Genomic DNA, 24,944 nt, shown 5'->3' with positions numbered 1-24,944 from the left:
GCTCGAGGCAAACTGCCACGGCTTCTGTACTAGCTGGACCTCGGCAGGTCAGAAAGAAAATATTTTAGATAAGAAGAAATAAACAACCTTGAAAACTCAGCTTCACGCCTTCCAGACATCTTCTTTGGCTGCCGGGCTAAGGAAAAGGGACTTTCACACTGTTGGGGTCTTGTCAACCCGACCCCGACAATGTTGGGTATAAACAGGCATAAACTTCATTATTTTCTAGAAATTATTTATTTAAAATTTAAAACCATATTACTTCATACAGCAAACTGTGCACTTTGATATATCACAGTGTCTTAAAAAGGAAAATAATCAGAATTTTTTATTTTTTTTTTTTATTTTTTGGAAATTGTATTTACATCAGCCTAGAATGATCAGCAAGTAACACAGTTACTATGAAACCAAAATTGTTACAAAATGTTTACAAAAAACTATATTCATAGAAATTCTGCATGTCCACAAAGGAAAATCCCCTGAATGTCACGGAGACTATTTTTTCCTTTTTCCCACTCTTTTCTGGTTTTTTTTTTTTTTTTTTACTTTTTATTTTTTCTTCTTTTTTTGAGAAACATGTCAAAGTAAGGTACAGAGCAGAGGGCTCACGATGCCAATACCTGGGAATAACCCGTGCCCTGCCAGCCCCGAGCACTCTGGGGACTGTCGTACCCCATGGTCACTGGGTGCTGGGGTGAACACTGGGTGAAGCCACCAGCACCCACGGTGTCCCTTTGCTGTGACCTTCCCGGAGATCTGTGCTGGCACCCAGCCGAGTCCTGCTGCCAGCACCGAGGTGGAGCAGTGGGTGCCCAGAGCTGGAGCTGGTTCCCCTTTGCATATTCCATCTCTCTGTGGGTCTGTCCCCTCGACATCACACCTGACACGTGCTGTTGGTTGACTCCAGACAGAAAATCCGCCCCAGGGAAGCTGCTGGCTGTCCCTGCTCTGTCTCACGGAAGAGTTGGAGGGAAAAAGCAAGTGACAAGGGGAGGGTGAACCGAGGTGACAACAGTTTTAGATACAGTTTAATAACCCAAACCTGCTTTTTCTGTATTTCCTCCTCAGTTTTCCAGTCCCTCTGCCCAAGTGAAGAAAGGAACAGCGTTGGAAGTCAGATGATTTCAGACGTGAGTTGTCGCTAGTCCCAGCCAGGTCACGGACGCGCTCACAGAAGGCTTTGAGGCTTTGTCATCGGGTCTGTCCCTTCCCAAGCCTCCCAAGACGTGGCTGTGAGGCACTGGGCTGGCTGCTCCTCCTCCGGCATGAACACACATGGCTTTGGGCTCCAGCACCAGGAGCACACGGGAGAGGCTCCGGGAGCTCTCCTGGGTGAGCTGCCCCCGGTCCCGCAGGAAGGCTGGGGCTGAGATCGTGCACGTCCCCTCAGGTCACAGTGAGCGGGGGCCAGGGGGAAGGGTCTGCACCAGGCTGGGGTCCCAGCAGCTCCTCTGCGTTTTTTGGGTGCTGCAGAACATTCCCTTGTTGGATGTCAAGCCTTCCAGTGATCAAAACTTCAACACAAAGCCATCATGTAGATGCAGGAATTTGGCTGCAGTTCGTGGCTGGTTTAGGGGTGTAGGGATGGAAGGAAAAGGTACATCTGCAGGGTTTGATCTGGCTGGCAGTACACCAGTAATTCCAGATGCTCACCTGTCATATTTGTGAGTAAAATCAAATCAGGCTGGTGTCAATAAATAAATAGGGTTTGTGGTATTAGCAATATTTATTTATTTTTTAAAAAATCTGCCAAGAAGCAAAACGAATGCTGATTTCTGTGGCATTTTACTCTCTGGACATTTAAAGGCAGTTTCAGGCTTTGTTTGCATCTCTGCCTTTTTTTTTAGAGCTAAGAAATCCACAAGGAAAACATAAAATCTACTACTCTGACAAGCCTAAGGATTTGCAAAGGAATACCAAAAACATGTCATTAGCTTTGGGAAGCTGCCCCACACTTCAGTTTGTCCTCTGCTCAAGGTATTTGTGCAGCAAACTATTAAGAATCTGATGCCCGTTGCATTGGCAACTTTCATCCCTATTTTTTCAGGGTTTTTGTGAAAAGGTGAAAATGAATGTAAATTCTTTGCATATCTTTACTTGAGTCAAAGTATGACAAATCACCTGGTTTTGCTTGGGGTCACTCTGTTGTTTCTTTACATCATGGAATAAGTAAAATAGGTACAAATGTGTTCCATGATGGGGTGGGGGAGCAGCTCTTCCCCCTTGAGCTAATCTGCTAATTCTGCTCAGCTTGAGACAACCTTCCTGACTGAGCAAGGAGAGGAACAGGTGGGGAAAAATCCCAAATCAGCTACAGTCAGGTTTGTTCCTTTGGGCGAGGATAAACTTTCCAGAATGGCTGTGCAGCTCGGGAGGGCTGTGGTGGCCTCAGCACCCACTGCACCCATGGCCCAGAGCTGGGTGCAGGGCTTGGGCAGTGGCTGCTCCATCCCTGCCCCACCTGCCCTCCACACAGGTGAGGCCCTGCAGGGTCACTGTCCCTCTTATCCCTGCAGGGGAAGGGTGTTGCTGTTTTCTACACCACCAGTGGTTAAACCAGAGCTTTTAAGCACCTTTGCATCACATGTGTGACATTCTGGGTTATGGTGGGCAGAAGAGTTTCCATTTGTTTAATTTTGTGAATGAATCCCACTGGCTGCCTGCAGGTCCCCTGGCAGGGATGGAGCTGAGGGAAATAACTTGAGTGTTACCTTAGGTCAGCAGAGGGGTCTTTGGTAATTCTGCCTAAATTCATCTGCAGGACCAAACTTCTGGGTTAAGCAACCTGAAAATAAGAAGACAATTCATGGAAGATTTCCTAAAAACATTTTAGTGTATGTTTGCTTAAATTCCATGGAGAGGCTGCCTGAGGGGTGGCAGTTTGTGGTCAGAGCAGGAGGGATCCCAGGCTTGGCTCTGCTTCTCCCAGGTCAGCCCTGGCTGAGATTCATCTTTCAGGTCCTTGATGCCATGCAGAGCACTTGGTTCTAAACCAGGCCCACAGTCCCCTCCCAGTGCGGAGCTGCAGTTCAGCACTGCTGAATTTCATGGAAATTGGTACTTTTGGCTCTTGGAAGCAGCTCTGCTCCTCCTGCTGCTGGAGCCTGTGGACGTGGTTGCTTCCCATGCTTCTCTGCAGGAGAGGCTGAGCTTTGCAGGAAGAGCAGAGACAGAGCTGACAACCTGGAGATCACGGTGTCACCCTGGGCTGGAGCTTGGCACGGGGACTGTGGGTGCTGTCACTCGGAGGTGCAGAAGGTCCTGTGCGTGCCACACTGTGCCCTCCCTGGCCCGGAGCTTGGGTACGTTTCAGGCTCACCTTCCCCTTCCCAGCTGGCTGCCCTGGATCTGCTGAGGAATGAGTGTCCCCTTCTGCCACCACGCTCCCACGTAGCTGTCCCGTTCCGGGTGGCTGCGGCCAGCACAGCCGCGAGGTGAGGGCCACCGCGAGCTGCTCTAGGGCAGGCACAGCCTCGACCATCCTGGTGCTTCCCAGGTTCCTCTCCCTTTCCTGGACAGTGTATCCAAAATGTGCTGTGTGTGTCGGTGTGGATCAGGCGCTCACACCTGACCGAGTGTTCCTGTTTATTGCCGTGCTGATGGAGCCACGCCTGGGGCTCCTCCTCACCCGCTCGGGGTTGGCTCAATTCTGCTTCACCTCCGCATGTTTGCAGTGTGTAAACATCAGACTCCTGGGTGGTGGTTGGACTCCATGAGGCCTGGAGGATCGAAGCATTAAAAAAAAAGGAATGAAAAGTAACAAAACAAACGCAAAAAGCCCCAAGACCCGCGTTACTGTCCGTGCTTGGAAGTTCTGGCTCCTCTGCGGTGATGGATGCAGCTGGGGTGCAAAGGCCTTGTTCTTGAAATGAACAAACCAGGCGGGTTTTTTCTTTTTTTTTTTTTTTCCTTGTTTTTTAATCCATTCTTCCCTAGTTAAGGGTGCATCCAGCCGTGTCTGCCGCAATTCCTTCCCTCCCACCCCCCCCCCACTGCCGTTCCCTAGGGAAACACAGGTGCCAATCCAGTGTTGCAGGTCATGTTGTCCTTGCCGGGCAGCCGTCGGTCGTTGAAGGTGTGCATGTTGATCACGGCGTCCGTCTTCACCATCATGGGGGGCTGGGGCTTGTGCTTGACCCGGCGCTGGCAGGTGAGCGACAGCCGGATCTCGTCGGCCATGGCGCTGCAGAAGGAGCGCTGGGGACAGCGGGGATGATGCCTTAGCATTTCAGCTCTTATATTTTTAATTTATTTGTAATCCTGCAATTTGTTAGTGTGTAACTGTAAAGCTCCATAGCCTGTCAGCCACTGTTCTCCTGTTTTATTCAGGTAAAACAATTCCTCTCTAGGCCTGAGAATGAAGGGCACCTCACTGGCTCGGGTCCCAAAAAACAGAAGTTAAAGTGAGTTGAGGGGGAACAAACTTGGAGTAAATGACTTAATTACCTGGAGCTGTAATTGGGGGATTAACCCCTGATATGTAAATGGACCAAACTTATATCTGTCTGAAAAACTCATGGCCACTGTCCATCTTGTGTGCAGCCCCTTGGAGGCTTCTGACTGCCCAAGGTGTATCTGTGGAAGGCCTTCAATAAATGCCAACTTTTATTCTCCTGATCTTGCCTAGCCTGTGTTCTAGGGAGCCACTCCAAGGCATCAGGGAAAAAAAGCTCCATTACTGATGCAGTGTTCTGCTCCCCCGTGGGGAGCAGGGGGCTGGAAGGGCTCAGTGGAGGATGAGGACAAGGTTTAGGGCTGTTCAGGCATTGGCTGTGCTCTGTGGGGCTGTGTGGGCACCCGGCTGACCCCTCTCCCTCGGCAAGGACTGTGCCTGTGACATGCTCACTCCTGCACAGAGGCAGAACTGGAGGCGGCAGCCGGAGGTCTGGTGCTGTGTGATCCCTGCCAGGGGCTCAGACAAGTCTGACCCTCCTGCTGCTGGGCAGCTTTCCTTTCTCTGTCTAGTCCATCATGAGGGCAGCTCGCTTTGATTTCTGGTCATGCACAAAAGTGCACGTTCCACTTATTGCACTGGGACACCCACGGCAGAGGAAGGACATAAAAGCAGTTCTGTTGTTTCCTGAACACTGATCAGCCACTGTTGGGCTGTGTCTGTGAGTGTGGAGAAGTTGATAAGACAGTGTGAGGTGTCCTGGTGAGCCCTGACTTGTTCCTCTTTGAATAGGACTGGGGAGAAGGCATGGATGGTCACACCTGGAACGTGCAAGGTGATTTCAAGAGGATGTAACAGCTGAGAAAGGCCCCTCCTAGGGAGTTTTGTCTATACTTTAATGACTTATTTGTCATCTTGCTCTAAACTACCCTACCAATGTATTGTGGTGTGGCTGCTGCAGCAGCAGACGACTCTGATCAGAGCTGAAGTGACCTTCTCCCGAGTGGAGGCTGTCAGAGGGACACACCAGTGAGCCTCTGGGGATGGTGTTTTAGGGGTGCCAGGCTGGATCCCTCTGCCCCCTCCCTGCCTGTCTCTGGGGTCAGTGTGCAAAGCCCTCCACGGCTGGGCTAAGGGGAGGCAGACAATCAGAGGGAATCTGTCAGTACCTGCTCGCGCTCCGCTGTTTTGCGCAGCTTGTAGATGAACTCCACCATGGCCACAAAGACGGACAGCACCAGGCCTGCTGCCAGGACAATGAAGATCCCTCCGATGTTCTGGATGCCCAGAGCACTGGCCTCCTTGTTCTCATCCTCAGGGCAGCCATTCCCCCGCCACCACTTCTCCTTCATGATGTGGAGCTTGTCCTCCTCCTGGAGCTGCAGGATGGCGATGGTGATCTTGTCCCTGTACGGTGACCCTGGGGGTGGGGACACTGTTATACACAGAGGGAAAGTGGGACAAATATCCCGCCAAGCAGGGAAGGTGTCTGTGTTAAGCAGCGTAGTTCAGACCTCTCTTCAACGAGCAGACAGTGCAAAGTTTGGTATTTGGAAATTCGCTGCTGGGAGTGGATTATCTTAATCACCTGTGTTGTGTTTGTGGTGAGCAGCCCCCCTCGGGGTCCCTGCAGAACTGTCACTTACCCATGGGCGTCCCAATGCCGTAGCCTTTGGTGTCGATGAGCCCCCCGATCTGGGTGAGGTTGCAGTTCCTCTGGGTGATGTACTCGATGGTGGTGGACTCCATCAGCAGCGCGTAATCGGCCGTCAGCGTTCGCTGGATCCCCTCCTCGTTGTTCTTAACCAGTGCCGTGGGTTTGCTGCTCATGAAAGCCCACATTTTTTCAAACGTGGAGATTTTGGATTTCTGGAAAAATGATACCCCCCCAACCCCAGCCCCAAAATAAGAATGAATTCTCCATTTGCTGAAAGCTGGTATCTTTTCAGTAAATAATAATAATAGTTGAGAACAGATCACACAATGGAGCAACCATGAATTTCACTTTGTCTTAAATGCCTTCACTGCCCAACATTGTTTGGATTTATGTTGCCTTAAAGAGAGACAAGGCCTGCAGTAAACACCCTTCTGTGCATGTGCTTCAGGTCCTGAGGCAGAATGAACCTGCCCAAAGCCCTGCAGGCCCTCTTGACTCCCAGACCATTTTAAGATCTGCTTAAATGTGTTCACTTCCTAACCAGGATTTGTTTACCCTGTAATGTTTCTGCATGCTGAAAGAACAGAGAGTTTTGGAGGACATGGTTTTCTCTACACACACTCTGATATTTTTGTCTTTCCTCAAGCATGGCAAGGAAACGAGTCTCCTCTGAGATATGTGCAACTGCCAAACAGATTTAAAGTACCCACGTAAACAGAAGCACAGAGATATTCAAGAAGATTGTCTTACGGCTAAAAATAAACATGGATATTCTTTCACTATCAGCAGACATTCTGTTGCAAAGGAAGGAATATGTTTTCTAGCTTGCTATTCATGTGAATATTTTTTTTTTCCTTCTAGAAAATGTGTTGAGTGAGAAGAAATATGTTTTTTTTACGTCTTGCCGTAACATTTGAAAAGTACCATTTATCTACGAGCACCTTCTGAGTTGTCTCTGTCAGTCATAATGAAAGTCACAGAATCTCAGAATCCCAGAATGGTTTGAGTTGGGAAAGACCTTGAAGCTCATCTTGTTCCCCCTTGCCATGGGCAGGGACACCTTCCACTAGACCAGACTGCTGGTCAGAACTGGCTTTAGTTCAGGAAGATTTCCCAGACAGGCAGAGTGGTGTCCTCTTGTCCTTTTGCTGGTCCCAGTGCTCCTGTGGGTCAGTGCTTCTCCCTCAGACCAGCCCTAGGACAACACTTGGATATTGAGGCTTGTGTTCCCACTGCTGCCAGCTTCTTTATGCACCGTTCTTATTTTCTGCCCCATTTCTTGTTTTTCCTAGCTCTGTTTTTGCCTTCTTATTTCATAAGAGGCAGCTTAGCCAGCCAAACCTCTTCTTCCACTGTGCTCCTCAGCGAGCCTGGAGCTGGCTGATGAGTCAGAGGGCAGATAAGTCCCTGTGCTGTGTCTGGAATAAGAGTGGCCTCTCAGCAGCTGCTGCACGAGGAGTCGCTGCCACAGAGCTGTGATTTCAGCCGTCGTTTATCTCTCCACAGGTCTCTGTCCTTCCATGAGAAAGCAGGAGATGGAGCCCAAGCCCAGCCCAACTGCTGCTGCCACAGCTCCCCATCATTTTTTCAGTATCACCCAAAATGTGCCAGCATAGGTTCTTCTGATAAAACCGTAATAAATAACGGTGAGGTAGCTGAAAGTCCCTTGTAATGCTTCGTATTCCAAATGCTTTGCCCATCCACCTCCTTTATTCCAGCATGTTTAGCAAAAGTTAAACAAAAGCTCATCACCCCAAAGCTGGGTAGTGCAGTGCTGTTCAAACAAAGGCTGTTCTTCTGCCTTTAACCCTGTGAGCCCCTTCTCCTGACTGAAATACCCAGGGATTCATTTCTTCTCCATTAAAGCTTGTGCTCGTTATAATCCACTTGATGAATGCTCAGCAGTGGATGTGCTGGAGCAAACTTCATTCAAGAGGCAGGATAATCTCCCTCGCTTGAAAATCTGGACCAGTGCCTGTAAGGTAGATTTGTGGCATCTATCAAACCTCAAAGAGCAGCAAGAAATGTAGCCTCCAAAGGGATTATTAAATATCTGTACATTACAATGGGTAATTGAAATGAATCGTGTGCTCAGCTGGCTGATAAGGACTTGTTTAACATTTATATAGTTCACATCAGAGGCCTCTGGGTTCCTTGGCTCTCCCTCTCTCCTCTTTCTGCATTTAATGCTCCTTGAGTGTTGACACAGAGCTTTTAACATCAGTGTTCTCCCAGTTTAGAGCACAGAGCAAAATAAACTGGCAAAAAATCAATAGGCTGCATTTAGTGAAGCAAATGGGACTTGCATGAGGCACTGGACCTCTTCAGGCAACTCAAATTACACAAGACAGGGCTCCCTGGAAGAGAAAAACCACTTTTCTCTTCTTCCCTTAAATCACTGCTCCTGCCCAGCTTGAAAGGACTTAATTGTGTTTGGGATGCCAGGAAGAGCCCAGATTTGTCCGTTCTGGCTGTGCTGCTTTGAGCCCAGCTCCGGCCCTGCCAGGGGTCGAGCACTCTTCCAGCTGGGGCACACCTGGGAAAGGGCTGGCCAGGAGGATGGAGCTGCTGTCACTGCTCACTTGTGCCTAATGAGAGCTGGGACAGAGATCCGGGCTCAGGGCTGCGACCCAGCAGGGAAGGGGAGCTGGGGGGTCCCTCCAGGAGGGAGGGCAGGCCATTGGTGCAGCCAGGGCAGCTCACACCCAGCCCTGGTCAGGGCAGTCTCAGGCTCTAAAACCTGATGAAAAAGCTACTTTTCCAAGGGAAAATTCCCCAGCTGTAATTCCCAGCACAGCCCTCACAGGTTGATGGTTTGCTACAAACCCAGAAGCCGCTGTGAGAGCAATGTTGGTCATCAATCCCAAATTGCAGGAGCAGCGAGGGCAGGAGTGTCCCTGCTCCAGCTCACACCCAATTAAGCCACAGAACATGTTTTGTAGTTGCAGGAAAACTCCTCTTCCCTCCTCCTCTCAGATACTGTTGCCACACTGCAAAAGCATTGCTTATTGATGTGAATTTGGCTGTTGTCAGCCAGGACTGCACCATAGAAATAAGCAAAACCATCTCAGTGGTAATTTAGTAATAAAGAATGCCTTAAATTTGTTTATTTTGCTGATGTTTTTTCTGTGTTCTTTATCTGTGTGTACATTTTATTTTGCTGGACCCCTGATTTTACCATCATTTCACTTTAAAAACTGGGGTTACTTACTGGTCTGATCTGGTAGTTGTTGTGCTGTGGCTGGGTGCTAATTTCTTCTCAAGAGATTCACCATTTACTTTTATGGGCTTCTTAAAAGAAGCATATCTCAGTTGGTTGTGGGTAAAGGGACCCTTCTGTGCCCCCACATCCTCTGGAGTGTCCCCAGGTCCCCCTCAGTGACAACTTTGCTGCCAAAGGTAGATGAGGAGGAGCTGCTTGGGTGCTCTGAAGCATTAAGATAAATGATCTGACACTAGCTTCTTCCTGGCAGAGAAGTTCCCGTGTCAGGAGCTCCGAGATGTTGGGAATGATGGAGATACTGCTAATTATCAAGGGCTGGTGCTGCAGCCGTGCCTCACACGGCGGGGTCGAGTCTCACTCCTGCTCACACGAGTGGAGCTTCTCCTTGATTTATTCAGGATAAATAACACCAGAATCTGGTCTGCTGTGCTCTGCATCTTAATCACCCCGTGTTAGTGCTAAATGAGATGTGTGTGTGAAAGCAGAGTGCCAGCCCCTCCGAACGCAGCAATAGCAGTGACGCCGAGAACGCCTCCGAGTTCATTCTTCAGAGTCACAGCTCAGAAGCCACCTTTAATAAGCAGTTCTGCAGGGCCAGTCACCCAAATCAATTAATAGAATCGTTTAGAGGAGCCCCTACGAGGCATCTTGCCAAGACATATACGCTTTTTTTATCAGCCAAATTGGCAAGAAAGGAACTTTCAGGCTTAAGATTTTCAATTCCAGCCTGTATGAAAAAATAAATTGATTTCCACCAACTGAAGATACTTAGTCTTGAGGATTTAACATTTCTGCGTGGGTATCTGTGTACACACATACACACACTCACAGCCAGACTCCAAACTGCACATGAGACCTGGCCTTCCATTCAGAGGGGCAGCATCCTCTGCAGGATGGGAAGGATTTATGAGTTATAATGAACTCTAGATGCTGTTTCTAAATTAATTGATCCATGTTTATTCCTGTAACTCAATCTGCATTGCCAGGGAGTAAACAGCTTCTCAGAAGTTCTTTTCATGAAGTCAGAATGTGCCAATATGTTTGGTAAAGCTCTCTCTTCTTCCCTCTCTTCGTTTGCTCGGCTGCATGGGGCCAAATTTTGTGGGAGCAGCATCCCTTGCTGTGTGGCTGTCCCAGAGGTGTCTTGGTTCCATTGGGACCTTCTGCAGTGTCCCTGGTGAGCTCTGCACAAGCTCTCAGGCAGCCTGAGCACAGGTCAGTGCTTTGGGAACCATCTCATGGAACAGCGTGCAAGGTGTCTGCCTTCCTCTTCCTCCCGTTGTGCATTGCTCCCCAAGATCAGGGTTGGTGCTCTCCTCCTGCACTGCTGGGGGATCCAGCGTGGACCAGGATGGGCCCTGACAGAGGGGCAGGGGTGCTCAGGTTGGTGTGTGCAGCTTGCAGCTGATTTAACAGGGAGAAATGACGGAGCGAGACTCTGCTGTGAGGGGGAGGAATTTGGGGAGCAGCCACACAACGAGCCAGGCAGCAATTTGGGCCAGGTATAGCTAAATATAATAAATATATAGGTAATCCACGGAGCAGGTGAGGTCCTCACTGGTGTGCTCCCATCAGCCTTTTGTCCCAGCACTGACAGTGTGTTCAGAGCTGCTGGAGTGCTCAGGCTCTGGAGGTGCAGGAATGCTTCAGAAGCCCTGGCTGGTGGGAGCTGTCTCTGCTGGAGCCCCCTGGAGCAGGGTAGAGGAAGGGAGGGAAGCCAGGTGCTGTTCTTCCAGTGCCACCCATCTGAGGGAGGGTGGATCCTCAGCTGACACCTGGAGCTCCATGCTGTGACAGGTGTCCCCATGGAGGTGGCACTGACAGAGCAGCTGAACCAAAACCACCACAGAAATTACCCAGCTGAGAACAAAGATCTTGTTGGAGCTGGGAGAAACCCTGTCTCTCCCATGTCCCTCTGCACAGGAAGGACAAGTGAGCAGAGCATCCCACGTGGGAGCTCCCACTGCTCCAGTAATGGAAATGCTTGTCAGAAGGGACATTCCTGAGAATTCATCTCCATACAACAGTGATAATAAAAAGGAAAATACGCTGCATCAATAAACCATGCCAAGGCTGTTAGAAGCCTGAAGTATGATTCTGATGGATCATGATATGAAGCAATAAATATGCTGTGTCCTGATGATTGTTAAAAGAGACAGTTTCCTTTTATTCCCATATAAAACTCGTATTGGAAAGCGCAGTTAAAGCACACAGTTACAGCCTGCCTTTCCCTGCTGCCTCTTCCAGGGTTATATGGCTTTGGAAGACACCACCACACATCTGCCTGTGCCATGGACAGAACTGCACGGAGCAGCTCCGTGGCAGGAGGCAAACTGGGCATTCCCAGAATTGTTAGAGATCAAACCACCCCCTCCGTGGCTCTTTATCAACCTCTGCTGCTGCCTGTCAGAGTCAGGACACAGATCCAGGGAGGACAGTGGCTTCTCAGCCAGATCAGAGCCAAGAGAAGTTGCATGGGAACAATGCTCCCGCTATTATTTAAATCCAGCATACTAGCTTCCTTTAATGAGTCTTGCCAATTAAACCACAGAGGCCTCGTCAAGCTGCCATCACCCTGTGCCTGCTCAAATCTTGCAGCACCAGGGACAAACTGCTTGGTAAAGCCTGAACTGTGCTAGTCACATGTATTTCCTTCTGCATTAGGGGGAGCCAGAGGTGTGGGGGAGCCAGCTCCCATTCCTGAGCCAAAGCCTGGGATCTTCCTTTAGGCCTCTTTCCTTGCCAGGGTGATAATTCCTTAATCACCCCTCATTTCTATCCCTTTATTCTCTCTCTTTTCAGACTGGGTTTTTACAGGCCAGCAGCAGTTTTAAAGGTCATTTTACATCTCTCGGTTTCTTTCTATTTTTGAAGCTATGGTGGAATCTGACTGACTTCTGAATTTAATTATGCTTTAAATAGACAAAATTAATGCAATTGGATTGTGATGCACTGGTAGTATTACCTTGCCCTGGATCTCAGAGGTTAATAAAACTGGATTACATTGATATGAATACCTGAAGGACAAGAAAGATATTTCAGCTGTAAAAAATACAGGTCAGGGAGGGCACTTTGCAGCATCTGTCCAGCTGTGGGCTTCATTTGGGCTCTCCTGTGTCCCTGAAGGCTGGCTGCATCAGCCTGGGGGCTCCATGGGGCTGTGCTGGTAGAGGCAAGGAAGAAACTGGATGGGTCAGATGTGGAAATTGGGGAAGGGCTTTAGGGAATGTAAGATTTTTCTGCAGGGCTTTAATACAAGCTGCACTTGGTAGATTTTTAGGTGTCTGAGCCAATATTGGGTAGAGCCTGCAAAAGTGTAAAAGCAGTTTAATTTTGTACCTGTGACTTCAGTTAACTACAGGGAGGGGGATTTAGCCTTGGTGGGACTCAGGTGAGTAACAGTCTCAGTCTGGGCAAGATGTGAGACTGAAAGAAGCTGAAAGGAGCAGCAGGGGCAGCCTGGGAGGATTTCTGTCTTTGGATCTTTGTCCTGGCTCCCGTTGGCATCTCTGCCTGGAAGGTAGAAAGCCTCTGCCTGGTCTCACCTTGAAGAAGGTCATGGTAGCTCCATCCTTCACTGCTCCATACTCTATTTTTGTCTGCTTTGCCAAGTCATCTGCCGAGTCGATGGGGGATTCCATCCTCTCCACCGTCAGGAAAGCTGCAAGGTTGGCCGTGTAGGACGAGATGATAATTAGGGTGAAGAACCACCATATGCCACCAATGATCCGTGTAGACAGGGCTTTGGGCATCAGCTCCGAGCCTGGGGTGGGAGAGGGGAAGGAGGGGAGAGGCAAGAGAGGGAAAGAACCCATTTTATGTATCCATATGTGAGACATTCCCATTCTCTGGACAGAGCGACACAATTCTGTCTCTCAGGAGAAGCACAGAGAGAAGAAGAGAAAACAATCTTTATCTCTGCTCCTTTGTTTTCCCCATGTGGAATGTGGTGTGGAGATTGTTCACCTGGGGTGACTGCTGGGTTGGATCCTGGTGAAGGTTGTTTGGGGTCAGTGACCAATGGGACCCAGCTGTGTTGGGCTCTCAGCAGAGTCACGAGTTTGAGTTAGTTAGACAGGTAAGTAAGAAGTAAGTATGTAGAATAGTGCAGTATCTCTTTAAATAGTATATTAATGTAATATAGCATAGTTTTAATAAATCTATCCTTCAGCCTTCTGATCTGGAGCCAGACGTCATCATTTCTTCCCTGAGTTGGGGTTCGCCACATTTTTACTATACATATGTACATTTTATATACATATATATATACATATATATATATATATATATATATATATGATCATGTTTCACTGTCAAAACTGTTACAGCTATGCAATTAAAGCCAACTGGTTTTGAGGCAAATTATCCAGACATCTTGCATGCGAGGACATCAGTAGGGTTTTTGTAGCATTTGCAGAAAAACCCTCTTCCTTGATTACTGACCTTGGGTACAGTGCCCAATTTACAGGAAACATCCAAACTGAAGTAATTAACTGGGCTGCTTTTATGAGATTTAAATAGCAAGCTATTTATGAACTTTTATGAGTGTTTTGTTCTGCCATTTAAAAGGAGCTTTGCTTTTATACAGATTATTTTCAAAAGACTCACTCTGGGGAGTGTGTTCAAATACACAAGATTTAAAAAAAAAATCAAACACCAAGAGAAAGGAACTATCAGGGTCCAGGGCTTTGAATGCCAGTCAGAAGTGGGGAAGCAGAGATGTTACAGCATAAAAGGTGTAGTGGGTCTGGAATGACTTTTATTGAGCAGACATGAAGGTCTAAATGGGTTGTGCTATTTTTGTAATCACCCAAAACACCTTTTAAAGCCAGGCAAGAGCTTTGGGTTTGAAACAGCTGTGCTCAGAGGATTTATCAGCCTGGAAAGTACAACAAAAATTGAGCTTTGCAAAGCAATTTTAGGCAGTGTGGCATCAAAGCAGAGCATGGGGTGTAGTTTTCTTCCCCCCTTCAGAGTGCAGCAAGGAGACACCAGGAAGAGGAGGAGTCCTGGATATTGAGGGTGCTTTGCTTCTCCTCAAGATCCTGCTTCTTCCCTCTTCCATCTCCGGCCCTTTGATGCATTGGATGCTGTGACATCAGTCTGGCTTTGAAATATTTTTCTTCTCAGATGCAGAATTGAGTTAAAAAGAATATAGCTCTTTTCATTTATCAGCATCTGATAAGAGGGATGATTCATCCTGCTAAACCCTCTTGCTGGGAACTGTCACTGTCCATGAGGGCAGCTGAGATCCAGGAGGAATCTCTATTACAGGCAGCAGTGGAGCTCAGAGCAGGAGCTCTGTGCCTGCCACTGAGCCAAGGCTGTGCTTCTTTTGCTCTCTGGATATAACCACTGATACACGGTAAATTAAAGTGTGACAAATGTTTGACATTTTCCACTTATTTCTATTCCTGGATTTTCTGCAATTAGATCGCAGTTGAATTTCGTTCCTTATTCAGAGCTGCTCCCAAGCTCCCCCACTGCTGCCTTCTGAACAGATTTATTCTATTCACTGCATCTCTCTATTCCATTCACACACAGGGATGTAATCCCATCCCTATCCCATTTCTGAGGTCCCTGTGACCGTGGTGGCTCACACCAGTGCCACTGACAGCTCTCCTGAGGGGCTGCTGGGCACAGGCTCCCAGGGCAGCTCCTTGCCTTTGCCCAGGCTGGGGGAGCTTCAGGGCATCTCACACTGCTCAGAATGACCAGGGGAGGGGAAAAGTGGGGATGGAGCACAGAGCAAGGCACACTGTCTGCTGGAAAAGTTGATTTAGAATAGAGAGAGCCACGTCAGAGACCTTAAACTGAACAAATGGTTTGAATTAACAGAATCAGGAATTTGCAGAGTCTGTGGGATGTGGGGGGATGAAGCAGCTGAGGGAGATGAAGGCAGTGCTCCTCCTTGTAGCTGCAGGGGCCATGAGGTGCCGGGAGGTTGCATCCAAAACAAATTTTCAATGTAAAAAGCCCTAAGAGCAGGTGGGTGCCCCCCTACCTTGCTGCATCAGCGCTCCCATCCCGAACCAGAAGCTGTTCAAGAGGGTGAAGTTGTTCTCCACGATGTCCGAGCCCGGGTTGCAGGGGTGGGCATCGTACCACTCGTATGGGCTGAACCTGCAGCAAACAGGGAAACCAGAGCTCGTCAGGGTGCCTTGGAGTGGCTCCCTAGAACCAGTCAAGATTAAGAGAATAAGAGTAGGTATTTATTAAAAGCCTCCAATAGATGCACCCTGGGCAGTCAAAGCCTCCCAGAGGCTACACCCAAGCTGGACAATGGTCACGAGTTTTTCTGACAGATACAAGTTTGGTCCATTTACATATCAGGGGTTAATCCTCCAATTACAACTTCAGGTAATGATGTAAAATACTCCCAGTTTGCTCCCCCTGTTTCACTTTTGTTTATACTAAAGTGATTGTTTTGTCTGACCAAAATGTGCAGACATTTAACTAACACTTCATATGGAGTTATGCACTAATGCAGCACAGCATTTGAAAAATATAAAGGCTAAAATCTTAAGGCATCAGTTAGTTGGGATGTGGCAGGACAAGACTCTAAAGGAATTGGAAAAAAGGAGTCTCAATGCCTCTGGTGCTGCTGTGCAGGGGCTGCTGACCCTCTGGTGCACAGCTTTATAGAGAAAAAGGCAAATTCAGCCCAGGTCACCCACACAGCTGTACATCCGTGTCCTGCATTCTGGAGAGCAGAGACCTGGGAAGCCAAGCCCTGCTGAGGTGTCTCAGGTGGCTTCCCCAGAGCCTTTGGTCACTTTGGATCATCTTTTCACTACTGTGTCTTACAACAGCACCTGGAGCACGTGATGGTGGGATGGGATGGGATGGGATGGGATCCAGACATGTAACCTCTTGTATGTAACAGTTCAAAAACGTGGGAAAAATGGCATTTTTGATCAACTAAGGAGAAGCCTTGGTCATTCTGCAGCAACAGCAGGGACAAACTGGTATTTCAGGAGATTCTCCCACCAATGCACATGGGAATCAGGGTGGGATGTAGGTCACTGAGAAGTAGAGCCTTCCACCATCCTGACAAGCAGGAGTTTGGCCCAGTCAGGGCACTGGCAGAACACTGGAATGTGGTGGCAGTTCGCTGTGGATTGCTGTGGATTGTGGATGTCACTCGGCCCTGTGGTGGGTAGTGGCAGAAACTTATTCCCTGTGGGGATGAATTTCCATGGATAGCCCTGCAGTTCCTGAGCAAGACTGAGGGAATTTCCTAGGAATAGCTCTGCAAATTCTGCCCAAGACTGGCAGGCAAGCACTGCTGGGAATGAGCTCGTTTAGCCAGGATCAGGGGAGGATGCTAAACAGGAGAGATGTTAATATTTTTAGAGCAGTTTATTTACATTTTCCGAGAGTCCCAAATTTTGCAGAGATTAAATTAAAAACATAATTGGTATAATTGCTTTTGAACCAGGCATTAATTATCATCTCCGCTTCCTTCTGGAATCCCTGGAGATTCACAACAGCCCCTTCTCAAAGCCCAGCCCACAGCCTCTATCAGGAGATGTTTCCCTCTGTAATTCTCCACCAGATGCGCCACCACCCAAGGAGAGGGTTCATGGCTCAATTCCAGGGGTGGCCTCGCTCAGACAGTTGGATTTGTTTGGAGAAGGGCCCCAGCTCTCTGCCAGGAACCTCCTGGCACTGGAACCTGCCCCGGGCACGTGTCAGTGCAGAGCCATGGTCCCAGCACGCGACCGGAGCAGCGCCATGCATGGGAGGGGTCTGGGGGAAGACCATCCCTGAGGATGGACAAGGCACAGCCCACAGCTCTTGTGGCTTTAGAAAGGATTACCCTGGGCACAGCTGCTCCGCTTTTTGCTTCTGTTTTCCACCTTCAAGGCACAATCCAATGAGGTCTCCGTTCCTCCCTGGTTTATCTCACCTTCCCGTGGCAGGGACTGTTCCCTGGGCTGGGTTTGGGGTGTGGAACCACAGGTCCTGCTCAGGCTGCACCCTGACATTGCTGCTTGTTCATCTAGGTAATGGTTGGGCTGTCCTTGCTGCTCACCCTCCTCTGCTCTCTAAATCAGAGGAAATCAGCAAGGAAACAAGAACCAGGCTGAACTCAGACCTGGCTTTATGTGCTGCTTATTCCTGGGAACTTGCTATAGATTCACACCAGAAGTGGATAAAGGATGGTGTCTTGGTCCTTTCTGTCAGATAAAGCCAGAGTTCAGGAATTAGATTAAAACTTTCTTGGGCTGACAATGAAAGACTATGAAAAGGAAAGGGAATAGGTAAGATCAATGAGCCTGGCAAGATGACACGCTGGAGAGCTGCAAGGTCTGAGTGAAAATCTACTGGTGCAGCTCATATGACAGAGAAATATTCAAAAATCTGCAAAGCAGCAACAGCCTCCAGTGCTTGAGCAGAGAAACCATTAGTGGAAGCAAGAGGTAACGAAGGAAGGAAGGAGAGGAGCTTGTTGACTCCGTAGAGCCAGAGCTCAAATCAATGGGGGAACTCAGGGCTCTCTGTGACTGGCTTCCCTCATCCTCACATGCACTGTGGGCTCTGAGAAATATTTCATCAAAAACTGGGATCATCCTTCTGTCTCTTTTGGATTTTTGGGCGGGAAATTGAAGCATTTTGAAGAAGTTTAAAAGATCTAACACAAAATACTTTTGAGTCTAAATTGCGTCTCCAGAGAAATTTTCAATGGATGACCCAGACCTCGCTGCAATTAGGATGAAGATTAAACCCACCTACCCTGCCAGGCAGCCAGAGGGGTTTGGTGTAATTTGGAGGCCGTGTGAGCCTGAGGAAAGGTGCCAGCCTGGCACCAGAGCCTCCAGACACAGCACTCACAGAGCCGTGGGGACAGCCAGTGTTGATGGCTCTCTGGGGGCTGGCTGGGAGCAGGGTCTCCATCAATAGCGAAGAAAGGCTGATTAAAATGACAGATGGACCAAATCCATCCTTTGCCTGCCTCTAAATAGTTCCTGAGTCTGTTTTAAGTGGCATTGACCTATGGTTATGGGCATGAGCAGAGGGCTCTGGTGCCTAGTTCAGAAGAGTCATGTCTCTGAATTAAGGATTTTCTATTTTGATTGTGGTTTTCTTCTGAGAATTGGATTTCAGAGGCCTTGCAGGGGTCAAAAGCAGATATTGTTTCCATTACTTCTGAATGCAATAAATATTTTCCCTGTGAAATCTCTTGCCTTCCATCTCTATGTGTTAAAGGACCATTCCTGCAGAATTTTAATTACCCCGAGTACTTGGTGTTATTTGAAAGAATAGGATGACAGAAGAAATGTCAGGAGCAAAATGTGAAAAAGAAACTGTAATTGCAATATTTTATGTGTTGAATTTAGTCCAAAAAATAGCCTGATAGGGAAAAATTGTTCTATCACATCATAATTGATATGATGGAGTGAGATGCTGAGGGTCATTTCATAATAAAACCTGAGACAAAGCTACAGTTCTTCAGGTTTTCATCCCTCAACATCAGCCAAAAACCAAGGCCAGGTAATCCCTGTTTGTGCAAAGTGGTGAGTGAGGGACTTCCACATCAGGGCCTGTCCCAGCATTCCCTTCAGCCTTTCTGCAGCGTTTCACGTGCAGATACAATTTGCACATTTAACATGTTTCGAAAGTGGGATCTGGACAATTTGGGCTGGATCTGGTCATTATGAGCTGGGAAAAAGAAGCTGCTAGATGTAAAATTGTGTTTGAGTTGTGTCTGCAGGGCACACGAGCAGGCTGGTGCCTGGTGCCATCGAAGCCAGCGGCGCTGTGGGAGCACAGCGCACTCAGCTGTGCCCGGCCTGGATGACAGGGACACACAGCCAAGGGCTTTCTATCAGCCACCACAGGATTGTCCTTCTCATGGTTACCTTGGGTCCATATCCCCAGGGAAGAGTCTTGTGCTGCTGAGAGCACCTGGTTATCCCTGACACGCTTGGGTGAGGAGGCACAGCAAAGACAAGGCAGGAGGGCAATTGCGTCAGGGAGGGTCCTTCATGTCCTCTGAGAGGAAAACAAATGTCCAGCTCTGCCCCTGTGCAGAGGAGGGGGTCAGAGGATGTACCTGCCTCACCATGCATGTTTAATATGCTTTGAAAGTGGGGTCTGGACAATCTGGGCTGGATCTGGCCATTATGAGCTGGAAAAAAACAAGCTCCTAATGTGAGCACTGCAGGTGCTCACAGCACTCATGCCCAGCTCGCTCTTCTGTTCTGTGTAATTAGGATATGACAGAGTAAATGCAGAAAATCTGCTCTAAATGCCTCCCTGGACTGAGGGATGCTGAAAATTGTAGATTTGTTGTACCATCAGGGTTAATGGAGTCTGCTTGCTCCAGCTCTGTATCTGATCCTTCCTTTGACTCTCTCAGGTCAGTGGATGAGGGAGGAAGGTTTCTGATGGGTGGTCCCAGGGAGGTGTAGCACAGCAGACCTTGGGAAAGAGTGTCTGCATGGACCCCCAGACCAAAACAGGGAGGGTTCTGAAATGCCCAGTGGTATAAATTCAACTGGAAATAATGAGAAGTGAGCATCAAACTGCAGAGTGGGCTGAGGAATCTTTCCTGGAAATGGTGTTTATGCAAAATATTCCATCAAGGGCTGTGTGTGGTCATGCAGGGCACCTGCCTGCAGGAGGGGGTAGGTGCTTTGTTTTGATTTGAAAAGGTGGGGTCATGGATTGAGAGCAACCCTGGACTGTGTCTCATCAAAGGCCCTGTGGAATTAACAAGTCATGCAAATGTATGCAAATTCTACTTTTAAACATAGAGGATTTAAACATGCTAATTAGATGCATATTAATTTTGTAAACAGACACATTGTCTGATCCGTAGCAACGGCTTCTCCATTCTTTTGATATAGGGAAGGGTTTGTGTGAGCTTTACTGGTGGAGGGATCAGAGACAGAAGTGGGAAATGGTGGGGGAGATGGGAGCTCAGGTCCCAGCAGAGGCTGGGAAAGGTGTGAGCAGTGAGCATGAATGGACAATGATGCAGAGATACTTCTTTTCATACACCAGGAAGTGCTGACGAGATGGAAAGGCTGCAAAACTTCTGAAATCTTGAAATTCTTTCATACTGTGAGTGTGTGAAGGTGAGCAGCCAGCCCATGGTGATGGAGCAGAGGGGATCTCAGGGGTGACAAGGGTTTGGTGCTGCAGCTCCCAGCAGGGACCCCTTACCTGGCTATGACAAAGAGCACACAGCTGACCCCCAGGTAGGCGAGGAGGATGTACATCCAGATGTCAGGAGAGAGAGGGTTGAGGAAGGAGAACACGCTGGGGTTGGTCCCGTTGGGCTTCCTGTACAGGATGCTGACGCCCAGGGTCATGAAGGGCTTGGAGAAGTCAATGGCTTTCTCCCTGACGTGAGTGATGGTCAGAGGAGCCACGGCCAGGTCAGCTTTCTGCAAACAGCACAGAGGGAGGGGATATAGATATTCTCTGTTCAGTCAGAGAGAAAAGGAGAGAGATTTCTGCTAGGCTAAGCCTGGGAAAAAGTCTGAGAGGAATGTAAACAATTATTATCTCTCCTTCTGTTCATATTGTTTATAGATATGTTCTACCACCGTGTGCTATTCATAGGGCACCAATGGTGTGAGATGTTTTTACTCTAGGACCAATGAAGTTCGTCCTCACGGTGTTCTCTATAAAAGAACGAAGTACTTGTTAACAAACAGTTCATTCTTGCCTTCTGATCTTGGAGTCTCATTATTCCTGTCCTGCCTCAACAGCGACAAGGGGACCCAGACAGGGAGAAAGGAGGAGTTACAAATCAAGGTGTTTCCATCCCCTTGGAGACACCACATCTCTCACACAGCAGAAACAGGCCAAAAACTCCCAAAGAGCAGCCCTGGGGTTCCCCCCTGCTGTTGCACTTGTGGTACACATTTGCTGTGAAATACAGATGTTGGGGGTATAATGTTCCCTGTAAAACACAGCACGACCAAATGGAGGTGTTACAGCCTCTGCAGCTTCTGCCCCGATGCCACGAGCTCTTCTGAAATGGTCAGAAAAATCAGATTTTACAGAGTTCTGAAGTGTCAGTGACCCTTGTCTTGCTTGCTCCTCACCACAAGACTCTATAACAGCGAGTAGCCTGTGTGCAGACCCTGCTGTTGGCAGCAGTGGTTTGTTGTTGTTGTTGTTGTCATCCTTCCTTTCATTTGTTGTTGTCCTGCCTTTCACGCTGATGCAAGAGGGGGGGAGGGTGTGGATGGAGCTGCAGGGAGCCATACTGTGGCAGTGTGAGGTAAAAGGTTCAATTTCCTTTCCCTCAGTCATTTCATGATACAGCTTGAGAGGCTCAGTCTTAGGCAGGAACGCTCGGTGCCTGCGGGCGGGCGGGAGGGAGGTGTGGAGGTGAGACCCTCTGAGGAAACACTGTTTAATGATGGACTCCTCAGCCCATTCTGCTGGACTGGTCTGAGCTCCGTGAAGAATTTCAGCTGAGCATATTCTTTACCCTGACAGCTTGTATGAATTGTGGTTGTTTCTATCATTTCTGTTATTTACTAATTTGTGTGTTAATTCAACGAGTGACCACATACACCCTCTTTCTGTTGGCTAAGAGCTGCGTTCGTTCCTCTCACTAAACATTCATCCAGGTTCTTAAAAGCCACAAGTAAACACGTCCAATGTTTCCTCAATATCACCCTCCTTGCCTGAGCTTTGCAAATCGTTCTTTGAGACTGTGAACTTCCAAGGAAACATAGACACATAAATTACAGCTCTGAAGTTGAGCAGAACCTCCCCCCATGCCAGGAGCCCGGGCAAGATTTATTTAACATCTGGTTCTGAAAATTAAAACTCTAAATTACCCACGAGTGATAATTACCTAGAGATACAGTAGATTTGTCATTATTCATGGACTTTAAATCAATACTGGCTGGAACATACTTTGCTTCAGCAGGAACTGGGGGTTCACTGTAGGAACCAGAGCAGATCCCTGACCTGTGCTGGGGGTAAAGGTTGCACTAAAGTTTCACTTGACCTTGCCAATCTGTGATGAAAGTCCATGCAATATTTATAAATAGAGGAATCTGGGTCTTTTACAATAGGAAGAGTCTCTCCATGAGCTTTTGAACATTTACCTGTATGTGTGTGTGTGTGTGTGTGTGTGTGTGTGTGTGTGTGTGTGTCCCCTTAGAGCTCCTGAACAGAGGCCAGAGGCCTTCAGGAATTATGTAACAAGGGTAAAAATTATGTGTTTTTGTTCTAACATGGTTCTCCAGCTGCACCTTGGTTGGTTTCCTTTCCTTCTCACTTTCCAAATGGAAATACATTTTTATATCATCCTGTTACAGGAAGAGCTCATTTCAGTCACTGGCGTTTGTCAAAACCTGTGGAAAATGGGAACAATATTTTCCCAATGAGCCCATAGTGGCAGCTGTGGTTGTGGTGACATGGACAGAAGCTGAAGGGGGTTGGAAGTGGCATTGGTGGCTGCCCAGCCTAAGCTGGGGATGTTCTGCATCCTGGGAACCATCCTGGCAGGTTTGGAGCTTGGCTGCTCCCACCACCTTACAGCACACCTGGAAATTTTGGCTTAGTGCTCCACATAGTCACAAGGCAGAAATGGCAAAAGGAATGCAGCATTTTCCCTCCTCCATCACTTCTGTGTGGGTGTCCTGACTCACCAGGGAAAGGCAAAGAAGATGTTGAAGGATCTGGCTATGGGTTTTTCTGAAGGAGGGAGCAAATGTTCTGTGGTCAGAGCTCGCTGGCAATGGCCAGGCTGAGGGATCCTCGGCCAAATTTGTCAGAACGATACAGTGAGCTAAAGAGCAGCCTGGAGTTTGTGCTTTGCCACAGAAAAGGAAAAGAGAGAGATCTGCATGGATGCCCAGAGATCCAACTGCTTTTAGCGCAGAAATAAAATTTTACTGTGTGGCTCCAGCAGCTCCTGTGATGTGCTCCCAGCCCTGTGTCCTTGCAGGGAAGGTCACATTCAGGCAGGACAGAGCATGGATTCTGGAGCCTGGGCTGGGGTGTGTCCTGAGCAATTAGAAGCAGCACAGGGCTGCACTTCCATATCCTTTTTATCAATGCAGATTTTTCTGAAGGTGGCCTCTAATTAAGGGTTTGCTGACAGAGAGGATCTAAATCAAACCCACCAAGGGTGAAGCTTTGATTTGTTGTGCTCTGACATTCCAAACTGGGCAGTCAATTACCAGACTCTGGCTGCTTCCTTTACTCAGCCCTGGCTCTTGTGCTGTTGCAGTCAGGTGGGTTTTATTAAAGATGAGAAATTAGAGCAAGTGCCACTGGCTTAAAGATCCTTGTCCAGCAAAAACACTTAAGGCTGCACCTCTGTTTTACTGGAGCTCACACGTCTTCCAAGTCTTGTGCCTGTTCTTAAGTGTTCTGCTGAAATGAGGCCAAAAAGATGAATTCTGCCAAGGCAGCTACACATCAAATGCAGACACTTCTCCAACACACCTCCAAGGGTTTGGATCTCCTCATTCACCCAGTTCCAGCGTTTCACTTGGCTGGAACAGCTGTGAGTTCACCGGGCGTTCAGCACAGGGATGATCGTATTTGCTGCAGAGATATTTGGTTTTCATCAGAAAATGCCAAGTCTTATCTCCAAGTTCTCACTTATCAGGGAGATGTGGCCTGTGGGTCAGGACAGCTGTTGTGCAGCCGTGGTCACTGTGGGAATCCTGCAGTGCCCAACCTTGGCCAGAACCAACCTGCAGGCAGTGGCTGGTCATGGAGGAGCCCACCAACATCATAAGCACCAAGATAAATATTTATTCAGGAAAATAAGCTGCCTCTTTGCTTATTTTGCCAGTCTGCGTTAGGTATTTACATAAACTAATCATGTGTGTGTTGCCTGAGAGACAGAAATACTGTGTGTGTTTTACTGATTTAATTGTTACCCAGGTCTGGCACTCTCATCCCTCTGTCTCTCCTGCCACTGCCAGCACTGGGGCTTTCTGCCTTGGGCCCTGTCTCTGCTTCCTACTCCCCTTGCTTGGCTGCTGTGCCCTGCTCCTGCTCCCTGTCCCAGGGGTGTGCTGGGCTCACCCCTGCAGCTCCCTGCACCTTTCCCTGCAGCAGAGCAGCCCCGGCTGTCCTGGGGCATGGGGGATGAGGGGGGCAGGCACAACTGAGGCAGTCGGGCTCTGCTGCAGCTCAGGGCTCAGAGAGGAGGGGCTGCTGCTGGGGCAGCTGTGGGAGTGCTCTGTGAGAGCCCAGAGCCTGCCCAGGGGCAGGGAAGCACTCGCTGGGAGCAGGGATGCTCAAAGAGAGTGGGGTCAGTGCTAACGTCTGAGTCCAGCTCTGAACGGCAGCTCCTGCAATCTCAGCCCTAATTCAGACATCATTTTTGTCAATGGATTTATTCAATATCCATTGAATTCAGGGGTGAATTAAGAACAGATGTTGTCAGGAAAAACCTAGCTGTGAGCTGAAGGGGAGGAATGAGGGCCATGAGGTCCTGTTGGGGCTTTTATAATCTTCACATTAAGGAAGATCTCCAGAGTTGGAACTGCCATTAATTGTACCTGAGGGATGTGAAGGCTGGAGGATTCTGGTGAGAATGGCACTGCTGGAGCATTCTTGTGAGAAACAAGCCCTATCCTACGTATTCCTGGCAGGTGAACCAGCCAGCAAGGGGCAACCTGCTGAGCACACAGAGAACCTGGGGCTCCCAATACACACATCCTTCACCT

General features: G+C 48.5%; 2 protein-coding genes across 2 annotated transcripts in view; one reads left to right on the top strand and one right to left on the bottom strand.

Annotated features, from left to right (window-relative positions):
• Nucleotides 1–24,944, top strand: part of CDCA8 (cell division cycle associated 8) — a 438,802-nt gene that overhangs the window by 66,608 nt on the left and 347,250 nt on the right. The window lies entirely within an intron of this gene.
• Nucleotides 219–24,944, bottom strand: part of GRIK3 (glutamate ionotropic receptor kainate type subunit 3) — a 114,704-nt gene continuing 89,978 nt past the window's right edge. The window contains exons 11-16 of the mRNA XM_068172761.1: nucleotides 20,449–20,672; nucleotides 15,278–15,396; nucleotides 12,819–13,036; nucleotides 6,040–6,262; nucleotides 5,563–5,813; nucleotides 219–4,197 (exon numbers count right to left, since the gene is read on the bottom strand). Coding sequence (XP_068028862.1) covers nucleotides 4,003–4,197; nucleotides 5,563–5,813; nucleotides 6,040–6,262; nucleotides 12,819–13,036; nucleotides 15,278–15,396; nucleotides 20,449–20,672 — 1,230 coding nt within the window. The 3' untranslated portion in view covers nucleotides 219–4,002. The remainder of the gene's footprint in view (nucleotides 4,198–5,562; nucleotides 5,814–6,039; nucleotides 6,263–12,818; nucleotides 13,037–15,277; nucleotides 15,397–20,448; nucleotides 20,673–24,944) is intronic.

Source organism: Anomalospiza imberbis, chromosome 25 (genome assembly GCF_031753505.1).
Source record: "Anomalospiza imberbis isolate Cuckoo-Finch-1a 21T00152 chromosome 25, ASM3175350v1, whole genome shotgun sequence".
In the NCBI taxonomy this organism is placed as follows: Eukaryota; Metazoa; Chordata; class Aves; order Passeriformes; family Viduidae; genus Anomalospiza; species Anomalospiza imberbis.
This window is presented reverse-complemented; position numbering and strand designations above follow the sequence as displayed.